The sequence below is a fragment of the Pelophylax lessonae genome (genome assembly GCF_965119305.1).
Source record: "Pelophylax lessonae genome assembly, chromosome: 3".
In the NCBI taxonomy this organism is placed as follows: domain Eukaryota; kingdom Metazoa; phylum Chordata; class Amphibia; order Anura; family Ranidae; genus Pelophylax; species Pelophylax lessonae.
This window is the reverse complement of record NC_138770.1, coordinates 181,560,722-181,583,443: the sequence shown is the minus strand read 5'-3', so window position 1 is coordinate 181,583,443 and position 22,722 is coordinate 181,560,722. Positions and strand designations below refer to the sequence as shown.

Here is a 22,722-nt window from a genome sequence, read left to right as displayed (position 1 = left end):
GGACAGCTCGGACTCCTAACTGACATTTTTTTACACTTTTGGGGGGACCAGTGACATGACTACAGTAATCAGTGCTAAAAATATGCACTGTTACTGGAAGGAAAGGGGTTAACACAGTGGGTGATCAAGGGGTTAAATGTGAGCCTAGGGGAGTGAATCTAACTGTATGGGGGTTGGAGACCTGTGATCCTATATAGTATCGTTCATTGGTTTATTTGATTTAAATTTAAATATATATTTATTGAAAGGATTATTTTCACTGATGGCAGCGCTGACTCTCACACTTTTACAGGGGGGAGGGCAGAACCAGGCAGGATCAGCCAGGTATTTCAGGTGATACAAAGGGCCTAATTACCCAGCACAAGCACTGTGCTGTATAACATGCTTTAAAGGAACAGGATCAATATTTTTCAGGGTTATAAACACTTTAAGAATTGGGAAGCTGCAATATAATGGTTGCATTTGGGTTTAATATCACTTTAACTGTTGTTGAAATGTATAAAAGCATTTAGAGCCGGTTCACACTGGGGCGACTTGTCAGGCGACCTGGTCGCCTGACAAGTCGCCTGCCATAGATTAGCACAGGACCCGTTCTAATAGGAGCGACACAAGTCACTCCGACTTAGAAAAAGGGTCCTGTACTACTTTGGGGCGACCTGGAACAACCTGCATTGACTTCAATGATATGAAGTCCGTGTATGCCGTTCCGAGGTCGCGGTGCGAGCTGCGCACCGCGACTTCACAGGTCGCCCGGCAAAGTCGGGTCGTGCCTATGTGAACCGGCTCTACCTGCTCCTTTAAATGCAAAAATAAATTTTTCTGGAGGTAAGCCTTTGATCTGAGGTATGTGGCTGGTGTCCTGTCCAGCAACACTAGAAAAAAAATAGTCAGTTGTAATTTGTTTATCCTATTATGACTAAGGCTACGTTCACATGTTCACCGCGATCCAGGAATCATTTCAAATCGCGAGACGCCTGTGCGATGCCGTGATTTGCAATGGCACCCCAAACGCTATGGGATGTTGGCGCGATTTCCGCCCTGCCCAATCGCGGTAACATTGCGCAAACAGAATCGTGGGACGCATGACCCGCAAAACAAGCTCTTGTACCTTTTTTGGGCGTCATGCCTCCCGCGATTCTGTTTGCGCGATGTTACCGCAATTCGGCAGGTGGAAATCGCGGCAACATCGCACAGCGTTTGGGGTGCCATTGCAAATCACGGGCATCGCACCCACGATTTGCAATGATTTGCGGATCGCGGGCAGAATCGCGGTGATTCTGCCCTGATCCGCTGCGCCCACATGTGAACGTAGCCTCAGTAGCTAAAGGCCCGTACACACGTACCGATCGTCGGCCGAAAAGCTTCGGCCGACGACCGATCTGCCGATTGTAGGCTTGTTAGTATGATGCCTCCGACAGCCGACAGCGCACATTCGGCCGAAAAGAATCTGTCATGCAAGCATTAAAATTTTTGTATGCCGACACCAGAGCGGCCGATTGTTCGCCAGTCAGTACAGAATTCGGCCGACAGACCGCAGATTTGCAAGACTGGGCATGCTCAGAAAAGGAAAAACACAGGGAAAGTTAACCATTACATGACATCACTTCTGTAGTCGGCGGACAAAATTCTTGTGCAGTCTTTTGCACTTTTCAACAGACACCGACAGCCCTGGACAAAAGACGGCCGAACGGTCGGCCGACGATCGGTACGTGTGTACGAGGCATAAGTCAAAATTAGACATTTGTGTACGGGGCTTTACGCCGCTGTTGGTCACTCTTTATTGCTGTAGGCCCTGATATGTGGGTTTTCTTCAGGTGAGAAATGTGCTTCTTCTGCCTGCTTTGTAAACTATACAGTGGATTGTCTACAAATCAAATATTCTAGGCAGGCTGCTGGGATGAATGTTAGTTAGAATGACAGCAGATACTTGGTCATGATGACATTACCAAGAAGTTATCTGCTTCACGTGATATGCACAAATCTGGAATATTGCTGCACTCCTTGGTATGTTTATTGAAGCAATAAAATGACATCACAGGTGAGACAGGAACATTAAAAGGTGACGCGTTTCGCTCTAAATTCAGTGCTTACTCAAACCTCTTATGAATATACCATGGAGTGCAGCAATATTCCAAATTTCTGCGTGTTACTGAATCTCACAGACGAGCTGTGCAGCACCCTGGGTTCCAGTTCACAACATGTGAGAGTCGGTCACTCACCTAGAGCAGCATTACTTTGGCTTCTCTGCTTCAAGCTGCTTCTCCCAACCGCCACTCAAACTCCAAGTGATCATTTTCAGCAGTAGAAATTTTGGTGTATTGCTAGTTGAGACAAGCTGAGCTGTCCATGCTCACAGACTGCTGGAAAAATAAACTGTTCTCACTCTCTCTGATCACAAACATCTACAGGTATTGCAATGACACACAGTGACCCATTTAGAGGGGGGGGATCCTAGGGTGGGGACTGTTATTGTAATGCCCATAGATATCTTCTACAATGAATATGGATGTTGGTAATCTCTCCAGTACTTAAGCCCCGTACACATGCACCGATTGTTGGCCGTAAATTTTCGGCCAACGTCCGATCGGCCGATTGTCGGCTTGTTAAGCCCCGTACACACGCACCAATTGTTGGCCGTAAATTTTCGGCCAACGTCCAATTGTCGGCTTGTTAGTATGATGCTTCCGACAACCGACTGCGACTTTTCGGCCGAACAAAATCTGGTGTGCATGCTATAAAATTTTTGTTGGCTGTCAGCAGAACGGCCGATTGTTCCTCAATCAGATTTCGGCAGACATAAATGTGATGATCAAGACTGGGCATGCTCAGAGAAGAAAAAACACATGAAAAGTAAACCAGAACATGACATCACTACTGCAGTTGGTTGTTGTTGGCCGACAAAATTTGTGTGCAGTCTAGAGCACATTTCAACCAACTGGACAAAAGACGGCCGATCGGTCGGCCAACAATCGGTGCGTGTGTACAAGGCTTTAGTGGTTCCTTTTTCCTGCATAGATACTGATTGGGGTAGATTGTCTAAAGCCTCGTACACATGCACCGATTGTTGGCCGACCGATCGGCCGTCTTTTGTCCAGTGTTGTTGTGTTGGTTGAAATGTGCTCTAGACTGAACACGAGTTTTGTCGGCCAACAACAACCAACTTCAGAAGTGATGTCATGTGCTGGTTAACTTTCCGTGTGTTTTTTCTTCTCTGAGCATGCCCAGTCTTGCTCATCTGACTTCTGTCTGTCGAAATCTGTACTGACTGAGGAACAATCGGTCGTTCTGTTGACGGCCAACAAAAATTTTTATAGCCTGCACACCAGATTTTGTTCGGCCGAAAATTCGCAGTTTGTTGTCGGAAGCATCATACTAACAAGCCGATAATCAGCCGATCGGACGTTGACCGAAAATTTACGCCCAACAATCGGTGCGTGTGTACGAGGCTTAAAGCTGGCCATAGATGGTGCAATTTTCTTTCCTGCAACCGTGGGTTCTAGGAAAGAAAATCCCTCCCGTGGAGCTATTGCGTTCTCCTGGGGGGGCGAGCCATCACGGTTGGGAGAACACACAATGTTTTTTGCTAGTAGCAATAATTGCATGTAAAATCTGAGAAGCTGGTGGTACAATCAGTCTGCCCATACGTGGTTCGAATCTTGGCCGGCCTGACATCCGAACTGTCTATTGCCAGTTTAAGTTGAACTGACTGGTATATTTAAATAAACAATGCAAGATGCAGTGACCATCTGCTAACTGTCATACGTTTAGAAAATCATCACATTTTATATAATACTTTTTCTGAATAATTGGAAGTTCTTCAATTGCAATGTACATGTGTATAACATGGAACTGACAATATTTGTTTCCATACAGGAGCCAGTGAAAGTGTGGGCAAGCATATGTTGGAAGCATGCAATCACAACTTGGAAATGGCTGTCACTATGTTCCTGGATGGAGGTGCTGTTGTGGAGGAGCCAAGCACAAGCTCTGCAGGGGCTTCAAGTGCCCATCCGCCTGCCGAGTAAGTTAATAAAGTTTACCTTTTTTATGGCATGTGGTAGTGACATGTATTTTTACCCACAGCAGTGCTTTCCAAACTGCAGCCTGTGGCCCTGATGTAGCCCTCTGCTTGCCTTAAACTGGCTCTTGGGGCACTGGTTCCTTAATGGACACTAGCAATGAGGAATTATTCCTTACACTGACACTAACAGTGGGGCATAGTTGCTCCCCACGGATGCCAGCGGCGGGGCACTAATCCTTCCACGGATGCCAGCGGCGAGGCAGTGTTCCTCCCATGGATGTCAGCGGTGTTGGGGGTGGGGGGTATTTTTCCTCCCACTGGTAGCAGCACTCTTCTCTTACTACTGACCAAAGGTGTGTAATTTTTGTTACTCTCACTGACCACCTAGCCTGAGGCATTGTTTACTTCCACTGACGCTCGGGCATTTTATTTTCCAACTGGTCACAGTATGGCCCTGCTAAAATCTGATGTATAGTAAACTGCCCATTGTTTAGCAAGTTTGGAGGCCTCTGCCTTACCAGGGGCAGTACCCTACAATGACTAAAAGCATTGAAAGTTGTCTAACGTGTCTCAGGCTGACAGCCTGCACTTTTGTGTCGTAACTATGTGCATGCAGAGTGGTCCTAAAGGTAAAGGTGGAGGGGTTGGTAAAAATGCATCTCATCTGTGGGGTTTTACTTCCCCCAACCACTAGTGTTAGCAGGCCCTTAAGGTTCAGGTGGAGAGGATGAGTTGTGCTTAGCGGGTGCTACTCCCACGAAAAGCGATGAGGGTGTAATACCTGCTGCGGCATGTGTACGCCCCCAGCTGCTGCCTCTGCAGCTAAAGGTGGAGGGGTTGGTAAAAATGCACCTCATCTGTGGGGTTTTACTTCCCCCAACCACTAGTGTTACCAGGCCCTTAGGGTTCAGGTGGAGAGGATGGGTTGTGCTTAGCGAGTGCTACTCCCACGAAAAGCGATGAGGTGTAATACCTGCTGCGGCATGTGTACACCCCCAGCTGCTGCCTCTGCAGCTAAAGGTGGAGGGGTTGGTAAAAATGCATCTCATCTGTGAGGTTTTACTTCCCCCAACCACTAGTGTTACCAGGGTTCAGGTGGAGAGGGGAGCAACCGAAAGGTTAGTTTAAAGTTAGGGGTCAAAGGATGCAGGCAGTAAGACTTAATTTTAGCACTAAAAAATCTTCCCTAATAGCAGTTTGATAAATGAGGCCCATGCTTTTGAAGTCAGCATTTTTGATCTGCTGAGGTGTGGGTCAGCACTGTATTGTGTCGTGCCATGCATTACACGTGTTCAGACTAGAGATAAATGTGCTGGGCTGGGAAACCAGCTGTCAAAGTTTGCACAGTTGAGTGGGTGTAAGGAAATTACAATTACCCATTTGTATATATCTGAACAAATTCTATAGTTGTCTTTTGAGCACCTTGTTTTTTTTTTTTTCTTACATATAATATCACTATTTTATTGGACTGTTTTGTGGTGTTCTTATGTTCAGTGCCATATACGTTTCTTTTTAAACCATCCTTCAAAGCATAGCACTGGAGCCTTGACTAATGTCCAGCAAAAACGTAATGCATCCTATTCTGAGATGGACTGAATGTTATCATGTTCCCAATAATGACTCTAATTTGAAAAATGGATCTGTCAAATATAGCAAACTATAGGTTCTACAATTTTTGAAATGCATTAAGGAATCTAGTTGGTTGGTTGCTATAGGTAACCAATTAAATTTTACTTTTCAATCTGAGGTGTACTGAACTATGATTCATAGACTGCTTGTTATGCATTAGCCTGAATTTGAATAGTGAATAAAAATATTATACAACATTTTGTAACCTTTTACAACCGTAACTAAAATGAAAAAGCCTGATATACTTTCCCTTTTAATTAAGTTACTTTTATTGTTTTAGAGATGATGTGCGCGCACCAATTCCACAGAAACAAGAAATCCTTGTGGAGCCTGAAATCTTTGGTGGTAAGAGGCTTGCATGTTGTGAAGTGTAACCTGGTAAAATGTCTCAAGGGTCCAGACACTAATCTGTGTAAAAGGATTCTGCATCAGTAGGACAAATATCTTTACACAAAATGGCCATTTATGTCAGGGTTTTGCAGAAAACATATTTACTCTCATAAAATATATAAACTGGCATAAAGCTCTGTAATTAAAGTGATTATAAAGCCTAAACATTTTATATGTATAGGCATCAGCATTGCCCCCTCATCCCCCTTTTACTTACCCGAGCCCTTATTCTATCCAGCATTGTGCATGTCTGCAGCTCTTCTCTCCCCTCACATCCTGGTCTCACTGGCTTTGCTGAGGCAGCGGCTGTCAGTCAAAGCTAGTGACAAGGGACCAGGTTTAGGGCCAAGTCCTGCTGTCTGTGCCTATAGATACAGATAGCGGGGCCTGGGAGCAAGTCTGCACAAGTGCCCCCCTAAGAAAGCCGCATTCTGTGGGGGGCCCTCGCCAGAGAGGAGGGGCCAGGAGTGCTGGCGGGGGACCTAAAAAGGAGATTCGAGACACTTTGTACAATTCCATTGCACAGAGCAGGCAAGTATAAACCTGATATTTAAAAAAAAAAAAATGTCTTTACAATCACTTTAATACAGCAGGCTAAATTCACAAAGCTAGCTCACAAGCCTAAGGATATTTTCAAATTAGATTTGAAAGTTACAGTCACATTGCTAAATTAGAGAGCCTTTTCTTTGTGTTAAAGTTTTGTAAATTGGGGCTAATTGTATCAAAGGTTTGGCCAGAAGTACTTCCATAATAAAGCTGAACTCCATCAAAATATATTTCTCTTTTGTTCATTGACAGACACAGCTCCAGAGTCTTCTTGACCATTGGGCTATGCTGTCCCCTACAGGAGTAGGACAGTAGGCAAGAAAAAGCTTTATCACACCTATGGGACAGTCTCGGGGGGGTATACTCCCACTTAATGCTATAGGCATTCAGTTTTTTCTGCCTAATCAGGAGTAAGGACTTAGTTCCTTGCTAGGATCTCTGAACCTAGTATTTTTAATTTTTTTTTAACAGTTTTTCTTTATTGTTATTTTTGTCTTTTGTTATTTTCTGTTCCTGTGAGAACTACAATCAACTGCTGGACTGGGTGATTGACTGGATATCCTAGATCCTTATGATCTCCCCAGTCCAGCCAGGGAGCGCGACCCGACCTCAGCTCCACTCTAGGTCGGCCGCGACATAGCCTCATTGGATGGGGGCTGGCCAGCAAGTTAAACGTCTCGCAAAGATGCATAGACCTGGTCACGACCTGAATCGCAATGTACCTCTGGCCTTCAGCACCCCCATCCTAATGGTGGGGTGGTCTGTCTTGAGTGGTGCCCACGCGGTTTCCATGGTGTGGTAAGTAGTGTCCCTTTTTCCACTGGTGGCCTTTTGGCTTCCCACATAGCATCCTCCCTCATTTATTGTGTTCCCCCTGTGGACCACCTCCATTTACCTACACCTAGCTCCCCTCTCCTTCCCCCTCCCTGCTGGGGTGGCCATACCTGTTATATCTGGTCGGGGTATTGAGCAGGCAATAGGGGCCGGGGAGAGGGGGGAGGGGGCGTGCTGCCGGCTGCTATAAAAAAAAAGGCTGTTTTTGGGGGGATGGTCTTGGTGGGAGCTTCTGCCATGGCCCTTTCTTACTGCTCTTTCATTTCTGGGGGTCCTGGAAGTTGCGTGGGCACCGCCTGTAGCCGCCATTTTGTCGTGGATGGCTGCTGTAGGTATCGGCGGCCATGGTTTTGTACTCCAGCAGCCATTTTCTTGTAGTTTCCCATTGATATGAAGCAGCAGCCATGTTTTTGAAGCCTATGGAGCAGTGATTTGGCGGTGGGTCTCTAGTGTTAATTTGTGGATTTGCTCCTTCTCTCTGATCGCCACACAGCATGCAGTCTGGCATTCTACTCTATCCTGAGTCGGTTGTGGTGAGTCCCTGTGGGTGCAAACCCGCTCCCTCCTTCTGCTGTAGCAGCAACTTGGCACGCTGGGACTTGTGGAGCCGCTAGTGCAGTGGTGTTTTTTTTTTTTTTTTTAGCAGTATTTTTTCTTTTTTTGCTAGTGGTCTCCGGGTTAACCCATGGAGTCCCTGGAGCATGTTTCCACACCTGACCCCCTCTCAGAGGCTGCAGGGGCCCTCTGGGTCCCAGTCTGCTTTGTCTACTCTGACGGCGGTCCTAGAGTCACTAGTGTCCAGGGTAGATATGGTCCTGCAAAACAGGACAGGCAAAAAGCATCCCCCGCCTTCACCTGCATCCTCTATCTCCTCCGATTCTGAGGTTGACCCTACTGGGTCTGCGTCCACGCACCCTGAGTGCTCTGATATTGATGATTCCTCTTCCGCTACGGCTGCACATGAAAAAGCGCTAGTGGATGCGCTGATTGTATCGGTGCCGGAAACTTTAAAACTGGAGGACACGGCCACTGCTGTGTTGGAGACGCCAGTACATTTCGGTACCCGCAGATCCTCAAAGGTGGCAAAGGTTTTCCCCTTTCCCGCCTGTTTTGACAAGTGGGATTTCCCTAAACGCTCTTTCGGGGTGCCTAAGCATTTTGCTATAAGGTATCCTTTTGAAGAGTCCCTGTTAAAAAAAAAAACAACGGTACCGCCTTTGGTGGATTCTCCGGTTTCCAGGTAAATAAAGCCAACCTTCTCCCAGTGGCGGACTCTCCGTCTTTTAAAGACCCTTTCGACAAAAGAGCTGAATCTCTGGTCTGACACCTTTTTTACCATGGCCGGTTACATCCTTAGACCAGTGTTTACCATAACTTTGGTTTCCCAGACCTTAATGGAATGGGCAAAGCTTTTGCGCCAGGATTTGGAAAGGGGAACAGATTCCCCATAATTTTGCGGAGCTGGCGGACCAGTTAGTCCAGGGGTTGCAGTTCATCTGTGATGCCTCTCTGGATGCGGCTCTCCTTAGTCTGCAGGGTATCTGTAACAGCGGTGATCCTTCGGCGCATGATATGTCTCAAATACTGGTCAGCGGACCAGGCTTCCAAGAAGGTCCTGTCTGATCTCTCTTTTCTAGGAGATTGCCTGTTCGGGGCTTCCATGGATGAGATCATTAACGGTCTTACAGGGGGGAAAAGTACTCTTCTCCCACAGGCTACCAGGAGCAAGGAGTCTTGTCGCAAACATGTCCCTTTCTTCTCAGCTCACAAGCGGCCCTTTCGTTCCTCAGGATCTCAGGAAAGGGATCATTGAAACCATTTTAAACCCCCTCAGGAGGTTCAAAGAGGCCATGGTCTGATAAGCCTGAGGACGGGTCCCTCCAGACCCGCGGACAAGCCCTCTTCTGCCTGAAGGGGCGTTCTCACCTGTATCTGGGATGGTGGTACGTCTTTGCTTCTTTCTGGACCCGTGGACCTCCTTGATTCAAGACAGGTGGGTCCACAAGCTAATTCGGTCCGGTTACAGGATCGAGTTTCGGTCTTGGCCCCTGGCAAGGTTCTTCCCTTCCAACCTGCTTTTGTTCCCAGATCGCCTGCGAAGTCTCCTTGGGGTGGTGTAAAATCTGCTCTTACAAGGGGTCGTTGTACTGGTTCCAGAATCGGAACGTTTTCAGGGGTTTTATTCAAACCTATTTACTGTTCCCAGGAAGGAAGGCAAAGTTTGTCCAATCCTGGACCTCAAGGCCTTGAACCGCTTTGTGCGGGTACAAAAATTCCGGATGGAATCCAATTGCACGGTAGTGGCATCCCTTCATCAAGGGGATCTTCTGGTCTCTATCGATATCAAGGACGCTTGCCTCCATATCCCAATATATGTTGGGCATCAGCATTTTCTTCGCTTTGCCGTGCGCATGGAGCATTATCAATTAGTGGCGTTATCCTTTGGTCTCGCCTCAGCTCCTCGGGTGTTCACAAAAGTGCTGGCCCCGGTGTTGGCATTGTTGCAAGAGCGGGGGATTGCAGTGCTGGGATACCTGGACGATCCTCTTCTATGAGCAGAGTCTCCAACTGCTCTATAGGACAAACTGGACATCACTGTGCTGACAGGCTGTGTTTTTCCCTGCCCTCATGTTTGACACTGCTTTGGGACGTCCTGATGGTCAAGGAGATTCTGGAGCTGTGTCCATCAATGAACTAAAGAGAGAAAATTGGATTTTTGTCTTACCGTAAAATACTTTTCTCTGATGTTCATTGATGGACACAGCACCCACCCCTCTATTAAGTTTGGTTATTTTTTCTTCTGACGCTGCTTGCAACAAAGCTGAATGCCTATAGCAGGAAGTGGGAGTATACCCCCTGGGACTGCCCCATAGGCGTGGTAAAGCTTTTCCCTGTCTAGTGTCCTACTCCTGTGGGGGGCAGCATAACCCAGTGGTCAAGAAGGTTCTAGAGTTGTGTCCCTCAATGAACATCAGAGAAAATGATTTTACAGTAGGACAAAAATCCAATTTTTTTTGCCGTGTGTTCTGTGTAAAAAGTAACTACTAATGATGGTAATCTTGGGCCTGGATCCTTGTATAGCATTAAGCCCATACAGTAGTTTCATTGACTCTGGAATGTACAGGCAGAGCTATTATTCTGGTGCTGTGGGGTTAAAGGGCTGCGATTAGTGAAGGCTCCTGTCATTCACTCTCCCTTTGTCCATTTAGAAACCGCCTTGTATTCTGTGAGAAGAATACAAGGTGTTTCGTGAATGCGGGTAAAAAACCTCATGCAATTACGATTGTCTGCCATGGTTTTCACAATTTTCAGAAAGGATATTGACTCCCTCTTGGTTGTTAGAGTGAGTCATGTGGCTGTCAGTGACAGTAGGGTCTCAGAAATAGTACTACACACAGGTGCATGCTCATAGTTCTCCAGTAAAATGTACAACCCCAATTTCAAAAATGTTGGGACACTGTATAAAATCTTAGAAACAGAAAATGTGTGAAATTGGCAGCAAGAAATTTAGGACAGGGCAACAAAAAGCTGGCAGTAAGGGGCACTAAGAAGAAAGAGCAGGAAGAACATTTTATTATATTATATTGGCAAGCGGTCGGTAACATGATTGGGTATAAAAAGAGCATCTTGGAGAGTCTGAGTTTCTCAGACATAAAGATGGGCAGAGGTTCACCAATCTGTGAAAAGCTGCATTAAAAATTGTACATGAATTTTGGAATTGCAAATGTAGTCTTGCAGTTATCAAGGTTATTCTTTTGTTGTACGTTATCACAGCAACAGTTTCACTCATTCTGCTATAATAGGTTCTGTTGCTACTGCCCTGTTCTGACCCCCGAGGCACCTTTTTAAAGGGGTAAAATCAATTTGCTATAAATGTATTTGCTTCTTGGTTCAGGATGCCAAGCCTATATAATTTCATTTTTGCTTTAAATCAGCTCCTAAAAGGCGAAGACCAGCACGTTCAATCTTCGATGGCTTTCGGGATTTCCAGACTGAGACCAGTAAGTAATTACTTGTGGTTATTACAGCTGTTTGTGTGCTGTCTTGTTAGGCACTGGTGTGTAATACAGAGCTGTTCATGTTAGAAGGATTCATCAAAACTGAATATTTTCTAAATTGCGTTTTGCTGATAAAATGTAAGATTTTAGTGAAATGAATTTCTATTTACATGGCTGACTTCTTGTCAGCAGGAATTATAAATGTTACAAGAAATATTCACTTTAATCAATGATTGCATTCATTATCTTAGGGCCATCTCAAATATATAGTAGAATTCATTATTAATAGCTAAAAGTTATTAAAATATTTAATTTATCCTTCCACAATCTCTTATTGGCTTTGGGCATATGGCTGCCTTCTATGTCAGTAAGGGACCTTTGATGGACAGCAGACTTTTGCTGAAATATTGATCCCTGACATGCTTTCAGTTTTGTAAACCATTAACAGTTTGCGGCCATTTAGCAACATGGGCTTGCAGCATTCGCTACTACCGCTGGTCATTTATGCAAGTATAGTCCTTTCTTATAATTTACTTGAAATGCAGTGATATTCTCCTGGACGAGAGCAACAGCCACACATGCAGGAACATTTGAATGGTTTTACAGCTGACTGGTATATATGATGTATAAATGTTTTGGACAGAAAGGCTTACATGTTCCAGATTCCTTTATTTGCCAATAGAGAAATAGGTTCTACAATATGTACCAGACTTACAGACTAGATCCTTTTTACAATCGGCACTATAGGTTTAAAAGATTTGATCTATTACCAAAACCATGCAAGTAAGTACAATGCTAGTTCTTCTGTAATACTTTAAAGGTTAGTTTACCTTACAGAAAATCTGTAAAGGTGACCTAACACCAGACCCTGCTTGCCCCATGAGCTGTCAGGGCTCCCACAAGCTATACAGGTTCAAAGATTTGAAATCCCCCCCACTGCTTTCTCTCTTCTCTGTCCAGTGCTGTCAGGAGGGACCAGACTGATTCTAATTGGTTAGCACCATCACATGGACTGCGCTGTACAATCAGAATCCGGCTGGTCCCTCTTTGCAGCACTGGGAGGAGAGGAGAGAAAGCAGTGGGGATTTCAAATCCCCAGGCCGTAAGAGCGGCTTGCTGGAGCCCTGACAGCTCAGGATCGTGCCAACTAAGTACAGCGGGGATGGGGGAGTGGGTTCGGTGTTGGTTTATTTTCTGTGAAGGTGAACGAACACTTTAAAAGATTTTTAGTTTTATTTTCAGATTTTTGGTTATGCATTTGCTGCCCTGTCAATAGTTTTGGACTTTTACTGCATTTCTTGCCATTTTGCAGTTGTCATTTAAAAAAATATTTCCAAATGCAATAACTAGTTTAGTTTTTGAGACTTTTCTGATGGCTTTAAGTAGATATATTACTTTATTATCACAATGCATTAACACATAATTTGCACTATTTTTACATTGGTATTGTACTCACTGTAGGCGTGACAGTTTTCTTATTCCTCAATCGTATTAATGTGTCTTTTTTTCATTGGTGCATTGCAGTTCGTCAGGAGCAGGAGTTGCGGAATGGAGGAGTGGTGGATAAGAAACTAACTACTTTGGCTGACCTTTTCCGACCGCCTATAGATCTTATGCATAAAGGGAGTTTTGAGACGGTATGTCCATGGTTTGTATTATGGGGGAATATGGTTGCCTGTGTATTATCCTACAGGAATTAACTTCTCCAAATGTTTCCTTCTGTGGTAATTCAGATGTAGCTTTTGATTGCAATGCTGGAGTATTTGAAGACACTCAGACTGCTATTTCTGGCTGCTGTTGTAGTGGTTGAAATATCACTAGGAAGTGGTCTCTAATCAGCCTTTTTCAGACAGGTGATCATTGCAAGTTATGTGGAACCTGTAATTTTCTTTAGCAGTGGGGATTGTGAGGTTGTACTGGCTAGCAGAAAATCCTTTTTAAATATTTGAATATCTTCAGAAACTGATATAGAAGTATCTGAAAGGAACTTTTACGTAAAATACCTTCAGCCACTCATACTCTATTTCTTGTTACCTATTTCTGTTGGCTAAATAAGCTAGTAACGATGCAAAGTATCTGGCAATTTTAGGGAATCGGCCAAAAGTATTCATTTAAGCTGCCTTGCCTTTTTTTAGTGTTTTTCCATAGCAGTGCACAGACAATAGAAGATATATTTTTTCAAATGGTTCTATTTTCACTTGGCATTTTTTTTTAAACTGGACTCACACTTTTACATTGCGTTATTACAGTATGCACTGTACCTGTAATGAGTTGTATTGAGAAAAATGGTCAGGTGCAGTTTTGGCTGCATTGGATTGTGTTGGCAGCCTATTCATAATGAACAAGTGACTTAACGCAGCGCATGTTACTGCCCAACATCATTAACATACCGCACAGTTGTAATTCCTGCCTTAACCACTTTACCACTAGAGCATTTTGCTGTCTTACGTCTGGGCCACTTTTTGCGATTCGGCGCTGTGCGAATTTTAACTGACAATTGTGTGGTCGTGCGACGCCGTACCCAAACGAAATTGACGTCTTTTTTTTCCCCACAAACAGAGCTTTCTTTTGGTGGTATTTGATCACCTGTGCGATTTTTACTTTTTGTGCTATAAACAAAAAAAGAGCGTTTATTTTGAAAAAATAACAATATTTTTCACATTTTTTTTATATGAAATTCCCCCCAAAAAAGATGTAAAAACCAATTTTTTTTTAAATTTTTGGCCAATTTGTTTTCTGCTACCCATGTTTGGTAAAAAAAATCGCAATAAGCGTATTTTGATTGGTTTGCGCAAAAGTTATTGCGTTTACTAACAAAGGGAAAGATTTATGTCATTTTTGGTGTTGTTTTTTTTTTTTAACGAGTAATGGCGGCGATCTGCGATTTTTTTTTTTTTTTTTTTTTTTTTTTTTTTTTTGCGGGACTGCGACATTGCGGCGGACAGATCGGACCCTTGACTGACATTTTTGACACTTTTGGGGGTACCAGTGACATTACTGCAGTAATCAGTGCTATAAATATGCACTGTTACTGTAAAAATGACACTGGCAGGGAAGGGGGTTAACTTTATTGGAGAGGGAGGGGTTAATGTATGCCTGGTGCTTACTGACGTGTGGGGGGGGAGGTGACTGCGTGAGACAGGGACACATCGGATGTCCAGCTATGCTGAACACTCCGATCTGTCACTCCCTGTCACTGAGGAGATCCGCCCGCTTGTGTTTACACAGGCGGGCGGATCTCCACACTAGATCCCCGACGATCGGGGCAGAGCAGCGGCGATCACCGCTGCTCCTCCCCTGGCCCGACTCCCGCTGTGAATGAAAACAGTGGAGGAGTCTGGCGACGTAGGTCTACGTCGTCAGACTGGAACGAGCCACTTTGCCGCAGTACTATTCCAGTACTCGGCGGTAAAGTGGTTAAGGTCTAACACACCATGATGTCCTTTTACAAGTGTTTTGAGATTTTATGGGAGGGATTTTAAAGACATGTAAAATGCATTGAAGCACATGCAAATATGCACATTGTACACTTTTTTTTATTTTGATGCCCTTTAAAATCTATACAAAATGCTTGTAAGACACAGAAAACATTACAACGCAAAAAAATTGATCTGCAGATTGATTGTATATCTCCTACGTTGTCAGTGGTCCCTTCAGCCTGATCTATCCCAAATCTTGTGCAAACTTTGGCTCATTAATAAGGCCTTTTTAAAGCAGTTGTAAACCCTTAAGCCCCGTACACACGCATCGATCATTGGCCGGGAATTTTCGGCCAACGTCCGATCGGCCGATTTTCGGCTTGTTAGTATGATGCTTCCGACAACCGACTCCGACTTTTCGGGCGAAAAAAAATCTGGTGTGCAGGCTATAAAATTTTTGTTGGCCGTCAACACAACGGCTGATTTTCCATCAGTCAGTACAGATTTCGGGCAAATAAAATCTGATGAGCCAGACTGGGCATGCTCAGAGAAGAAAAAACACGGAAAGTAAACCAGCACATGTCATCACTTCTGAAGTAGATTTTTGTTGGCCGAGAAAATTCGTGTGCAGTCTAGGCACATTCCAACCAACACAACACCACTCTGGACAAAAGTCGGACGATCGGTCGGCCGATAATCATTGCGTGTGTACGAGGCATTACAGGTACTCTGTGCGGTGACTGGACCCAGGTGAGACAGAGATGAAACAAATCCTCCTATATAAGTTATACTTGTTATTCTGCAGTCTTCTCTTATCTACATTTGTTCAAAATGCTGAATTTAATAGCTTGTATGAGAGTTCAGAAAAAAGGGGTGGAGAGCTGAAGTTACACTCTGTGGAGCTCAGTGAGGAGAGCTCTGAGAGCTGATTGGAGGGGAGGTAGACACCCCTTAGGCTTTTAATATTTTGCAAACTCCAGTGATGATATTTGAGATGGGGAATTCATGTTCATTGTTGCATAAAGCATGTTTCTCTAGCGCTCATTGACAGACGTAGTCCTCGGTGATACACCACCTTCGGTTATGTTGCCTCCACAGGAGCAGGACTAGACAGGAAATTAAAAAGCTCTGGCCACACCCTAGGGGCAGTCCCAGAGGGTATATCCTCTCTCTCTCTGCCTCAGCAAATCAGTTATTTTCTGTCTAGTTAGGAGTAAGGACCTAGATACCTTGCTGGGATCTTAGGTCCTGGCAAGATTTTTTTCTTAAAGGATTTTTTAGACAGCTTTTTTTCTCCAGTGTTCCTGTGAGATCTTCAAGCAAGAAAGCTGAACTGGGCGACGGGCTGGATGTTGAGATCCGGTGGTCACCCCAGTTCAGCCTACGAGCGCGTGCAGGCCATAGCTCCGCGCTGGGTCGGCCGCGACAAAGTCCCATTAAAGGACTGACTCCGCGAGTTAAACGTCTCGCTGAAACGCCAAAGACCATGAGTCACGGCGTCCATATCGGTCGACAGCCCTCCCGCCCCGGTGGAGAGGGGTACTGTCAGGAGTTGGTGCCCGCCTGGTTCCGGTATGGTGAGTAGTATGTTCCCCCTTTTCCCCTGACGGGTCTTGTGGTGAACGCGGGCCCCTCTCTGTATGGTAAGATAGAGTCCCTCTCTATCCTATAAATGACACAGATCCTCCTACTTTGAGTGTGATTTTATGTGCAAAAAGCCAGGAGGCTTGGTTTGGGAGCTAACAATCTAATTGTATACATGTTAAAAAGATTATAATCTGTGGCATTCTGGGAATCTTACGGTGATAAGAATAAGCTACCTACCAGTCAGAAGCCACGGACATGTAGACTGCCTTCCTAATCAGATCTCCAGCTATTAGCAGGCCTCCCGAATGGCCATGCGGTCCGCCAGGGCCGGTACCGCCAACCACGCCAAATCCCCATGCAGAGAGAGTGTTGTGTGCCCTGCAGCACACCGCTATTCAGTACAGGCCGCCGCCATTTTTTTTGCTGGATCGCACGAGCCGCCATTTTGGCGTAGCCTCGTGTCTCCAGCATGGGGGCGGCCATGTTTGAGGTGATCCAAACACCTCGTGGAGCTAGGGGAGGCGCCGGAAGGCGCGCAGAGGGGCGGAGCCGCCTCCTTTCTTCCTGGGCAGCCAGCCAAAAGACTTCCTGTTTGTCAAGACAGCGCTGTAACCTGTTGCAGTTAAACTCTGAGCATCAAGTGGTGAGCCTGGGGGTCTATCTCTCTCTCTCTCTCTCGATCGATAGGGATCCCTAGCAGGTAACACTAAGGGGTTTTTTGTGGCGCTGGGGGTCTGAAAAAAAAAAAAAAAAGTTTTTTATTTTTGAATTATATTATCCAGGAAGTGACTGGAGTTATCATGGACCCTGCCACACATATTCCCCCACCTGTTTCCCTCGAGGGGGCCACGGGACCCGCCGGTGCACAGAGTGTAGAGTCATTTACAGCAATTTTGGAGTCTATGGTGGCTCGGGTGGAGGCGGCCTGTCAGGGACGGGGGTCAAGGAAGCGACCCCCGCCTACCCCTATACTATCTGACACCTCTGACTCAGATTCAGAGATGGTCACTGCAGTTGCAGGTTCCTCTGCAAGGGCTGTTATCCCAGGTAAAGCCCCCTCAGACAGTGAGGAGGACGCTTCTTCTCCTGCTATAATTCAGGAAGAAGCATTGGTGGACGCACTAGTTGTGGCAGTGCAGGAAACCTTAAAACTTGAGGCTTTACCGGCAGAGGCAACTGAAACAGAGATTCCTTTTGGTACTAATAAGCCCATCAAAACGGTGAAGGTTTTTCCTGTACCCAAATGTTTCGGTAATCAGATTAAAGGAGAATGGGAGCATTCTAAACGTACCTTTACTATTTCCAAGCGTATTGCTAGACGCTATCCGTTTGAGGAATCCATCATTAAGAAATGGACGGTACCACCAGTGGTGGATCCACCTATTTCCAGGCTGAATAAAGCCACGGTTATCCCAATGGAGGACACTTCGTCCTGTAAGGATCCGGTGGATCGAAAGATGGAAGCAGAGTCCCGCACCATCTTCTCTCTGATAGGGTCAGCATTTAGACCAGTAATTGTTATTGGTCTAGTTTCCCAGACACTTACGGAATGGGCGAAAATGGTACGCCAAGACCTTAGGGGAAAAGATATTCCCCAGGAGACATCTGATTTGATGGAACAGATTATACAAGGGCTACAGTTTATCTGTGACGCAGCCTTGGACACTACTCCCCTATTAGGGCATGCATCTATGTCAGCGGTGATTCTCAGACGTGTGCTGTGGTTAAAATGCTGGTCAGCTGACCTAGGTTCCAAAAAGACCTTGACGAATCTCCCTTTTCAGGGGAATCGTCTATTTGGGGCCAACCTAGATGAAATCATCAAGGATGCCACTGGGGGCAAGAGCACTTTTTTGCCACAGGCTGCTAAAGCTAAGGGACCTCGCAACAAGCGAGGACCTTTCTTTACCGCCCATAAAGGGCGCCCGGCTGGTACTAGCGGGAAAGGCAAGACTCCTCCAGGAGGGTTCAAGAAGGGCTGGTCGGACAAGCAGAGGACCAACCCAGCCAAACCCGAAGCTAAGGAGTACACAGCCTGAAGGTGCGCCCCCACCCGGTTTCAGGGTGGGGGGACGTTTTCACCGGTATTCAGGACATTAGATCGAGCTTCAACCATTACTACCGGTGCGATTCTTCCCTTCCAACATTTAAGTACTACAGGAAGCGGTAGTTACCGTTCCCTGAATAGATCTTTTACTTTACCTTTTCCTAAGATTAGTCCCTATACCTCACAGGAATCGGATCTGATTGACCAGATAGGCCAAGTAGCCTCTAGTCGGGTGACTTCGGTCCCTGAGGTTCAACCAGAAAAGATCACCCTTCCTGATAACAATCAGGTATCTGATAAATGTGTGGGAACAGAAAACGACCAGACTTTCTCGGATGGTCGGGGCCAGATACCTCTAGGGACGCCTGGTTCAGATTCTATCAGCGCCAGTGGTCCTAGAAATTCTAGGCTGGCCTCCTCAAGCCGGCCTGGCCGACTTGGACATGCTAGTCGCAGACGTTCCGTGGGAACTTCGTCTCAGGGAGTGTCTGTGGTCTCAAGGACCAATTTACCATCATGCTTTACAGTCGCTGGGTTTAATGGCCTGGCCATTGAGACCCAAGTACTGAAGGACAGAGGTTTGTCTACTTCAGTCATTCCTACCCTTATTAAAGCAAGGAAAGCGACTTCCAGCAAAGTCTATTATCACACATGGAAGACTTATATTGCGTGGTGCGAATCTTTAGGATTTCCTCCACGTACCTATTCGGTGACTCGAATATTGGCCTTTTTGCAACAAGGGGTTGAGCAGAAGCTAGCCTTGAGCACCATCAAGGGTCAAGTTTCAGCATTAGCAATCTTCTTTCAGAAACCTTTAGCTACCAAGTCCTTGGTGCGGAATTTCATCCAGGGGGTGCGGCACCTGGCTCCTCCAGTCCGCGCGCCCTTACCGCCCTGGGATCTTAATTTGGTTTTGTCGGTTCTACAGAAACCTCCCTTTGAAAACATCAGGGAGATTCCCTTGCTTACTTTATCCCAGAAGGTGGCCTTCTTGGTGGCTATTACTTCTGCTTGCAGGGTGTCAGAACTGGCTGCATTATCATGCCAGTCCCCATACCTAGTGATTCATAGGGATAAGGTAGTACTTCATCCTAAGCCATCTTTTCTTCCTAAGGTGGTTTCAGATTTTCATCTGAATGAAGATATTGTACTACCTTCCTTGTGTCCGCAGCCCAAGCATCATCGGGAACATGCGTTGCATTCCTTAGATGTGGTTCGGGCAATCAGGGTATATCTGAAAGCTACGGAATCATTCCGTAAGACGGATTCACTTTTTGTGATCACGGATGGCCCCAGAAAGGGTTTGCCTGCATCTGCCGCGACCATTGCCAAATTGATTAGACAGACGGTGGTACAGGCTTATTCTATTAAGGGTCAGAGTCCTCCGTTCCCTGTTAGGGCGCACTCCACTCGAGCGCTCAGTACTTCCTGGGCCTTTCGCCATCAGGCGTCAGTGGTCCAGGTATGTAAGGCGGCCACCTGGTCGTCGGTACATACCTTTACAAAATTCTATAAAATTGATGTGACGGCATCGGCGGATGCCTCATTTGGCCGCAAGGTTTTGCAGGCCGCAATTTGAGGAGACCGGTGGTCTACCTCGAGGGTTTTTTTCTGTTTGAAAAAAAAAAAAAAAAAAAAAATTTTCTCTTTTTTGTTGAGTCTCATCATTAAGGATGAGCATTGTAAACTTCTAGTTGGCACCGGTTGGGCCTTCTAGATTGGGATTTGATTTCCATTTTCCCACCCCTCATTTGTGATACTGCTCTGGGACGTCCCGAAGGTGGTGTATCACCGAGGACTACGTCTGTCAATGAGCGCTAGAGAAAAATGGATTTTTGTAAAATCTTACTGTAAAATCCTTTTCTCTTAGCTCATTGACAGACGTAGTCCCCGCCCCTCTGTTTTTGAGTTGGGTTGGGTTAAAATCTCTAAAGACTGCTTTTTCACATAACTGATTTGCTGAGGCAGAGAGAGAGAGGATATACCCTCTGGGACTGCCCCTAGGGTGTGGCCAGAGCTTTTTAATTTCCTGTCTAGTCCTGCTCCTGTGGAGGCAACATAACCGAAGGTGGTGTATCACCGAGGACTACGTCTGTCAATGAGCTAAGAGAAAAGGATTTTACGGTAAGATTTTACAAAAATCCATTTTTTTTTTTTCTCAGCACAGTTTTTAAAAGGGGTGGAATAGATCTTAAAAAAAAAAAAAAAAACTCCCATGGAAGCTGCTATTCACCAATATGGACCACATGTGAGGACAGTGAAACTGAACCTGTTAATTGCCACTGCAAGTTTTGTCACTGCTGTGGAACTAGGTAGTCTCCCATCAGTAAGCCAATTCTACCCTTCAATTTGAAACTGGTCACAAAGGTGATGCTTTTTTTAGATAAATACTTTAAAGTGAACCTGTCACATTACAATATGACATAATTGACATTTACACCATGTGTTTAGACTAATAATTGTTGCCAAGTACCTCTTTCACTAATGAATTCTGCTTCTGTGCACATATAGAGATCCCCAGGTCTTGGACACAAGCTGAATTAATAAATCTACTTCAGCTTGGAGTTCTGCAGCACCCTGATGTTGAGGTTTAGAATGTGTCCAAGATTAGAGCTCCCTGGTCCCCTGGAGCTCATTAGATATAAAATTACCTGCTTCTATGAAAGTCAAGAGACCTTCTGCAGTTCCCATTTAAAGCTATACTCTGCCACAGTGCAGAAGTAATCAGAAATTGGTCTATAGCAGATTGATTAGGGTTAGTGTGTGTATATGTGTGTGTGTATATATGTGTATGTATATATATATATATATATATATATATATATATATATATATATATATATATATATATATATATATATATATATATATATATATATATATATATATATATATATGTGTATATATATATATATATCTATATATATATATATATATATATATATATATATATATATATATAGATATATAGATATATATTAGAGAGAGATATAGATAGTTATAGTATTGCTAGGCCTCTAAAAAGATTTTGGTTGTGTTTTCCAAGTATGATAAATAACTTTTTTACTATAATGCTTGACTTATCTTTTACTAGAGCCTATGGAAGGAACATGTTGTGGTGTTCCAGTATGCAAATCTGAGAGATCTGTCGTATTCCCCATAGAGACTTTTGAGGAACGTTTGTTTTTAAAGCCTAAGGCTCGCTTCACGTATATGTGAATTGGATGCATTTTGAACCGCATCCGATTTGCATGACATACAGTGAATCCGGAAAATATTCACAGCGCTTCACTTTCCACATTTTTTGTTACAGCCTTATTCCAAAAGGGATGACATTTATTATTTTTCTCAACATTGTACAAACAATACCCCATAATGGCAATGTGAAAGACGTTTGTTTGAAATCTTTTTCAAATTTGTTAAAAATAAAAAACGAAAAAATCCCATGTACATAAGTATTCACAGCGTTTGCCATGACACTTAAAGTTGAGCCTAGGTGCATCCTGATTCCACTGATAATTTTTGAGATGTTTCTACAACTTGATTGGAGTCCCTCTGTTGTAATCTCAGTTGACTGGACATGATTTGGAAAAGCACACACCTGTCTATATAAGTTCCCACCGGTAACGGTTTTTTTAGAGCGAAAACAAAGCCATGAGGTCCGAGGAATTGTCTGTAGACCTCCGAGGGCACAGATCTAGGGAAGGGTACAAAAAAATGTATGCAGCATTGAATGTCCTAATGAGCACAGTGGCCTCCATCATCCGTGAATGGGAGAAGTTTGGAACCACCAGGACTCTTGCTAGAGTGGGCCGCACTGCCAAACTTAAGCGTTTGTGATAGAAGGGCCTTAGTCAGGGAGATGACCAAGAACCCAATGATCACTTTGACAGAGCTCCGGTGTTTCTCTATGGAGAGAGGAGAACCTTCCAGAACAACCATCTCTGCAGCACTCCACCAATCAGGCCTGTATGGTAAAGTGGCTAGACGGAAGCCACTCCTCAATAAAAGGCACATGGTAGCCTGCCTGGAGTTTGCCAAAAGGCACCTGAAGGACTCTTAGACAATGAGAAACAAATCTCTCTGGTCTGATGAAACAAAAATTGAACTTTTTGGCCTCAATGGCAAGCGTCATGTTTGGAAGAGACAAGGCATCGCTCATTGCCTGGCCAATACCAATACCTACAGTGAAGCATGGTGGTGGCAGCATCATGCTGTGGAGATGTTTTTCAGGGGCAGGGACTGGGAGAC

At 44.9% G+C, this 22,722-nt stretch overlaps 1 protein-coding gene across 1 annotated transcript in view; it reads left to right on the top strand.

The window, feature by feature from the left end:
* UBXN7 (UBX domain protein 7) overlaps positions 1–22,722 on the top strand; it is a 76,761-nt gene that overhangs the window by 8,720 nt on the left and 45,319 nt on the right. The window contains exons 2-5 of the mRNA XM_082251869.1: positions 3,874–4,021; positions 5,931–5,995; positions 11,356–11,421; positions 12,943–13,055. Coding sequence (XP_082107995.1) covers positions 3,874–4,021; positions 5,931–5,995; positions 11,356–11,421; positions 12,943–13,055 — 392 coding nt within the window. The remainder of the gene's footprint in view (positions 1–3,873; positions 4,022–5,930; positions 5,996–11,355; positions 11,422–12,942; positions 13,056–22,722) is intronic.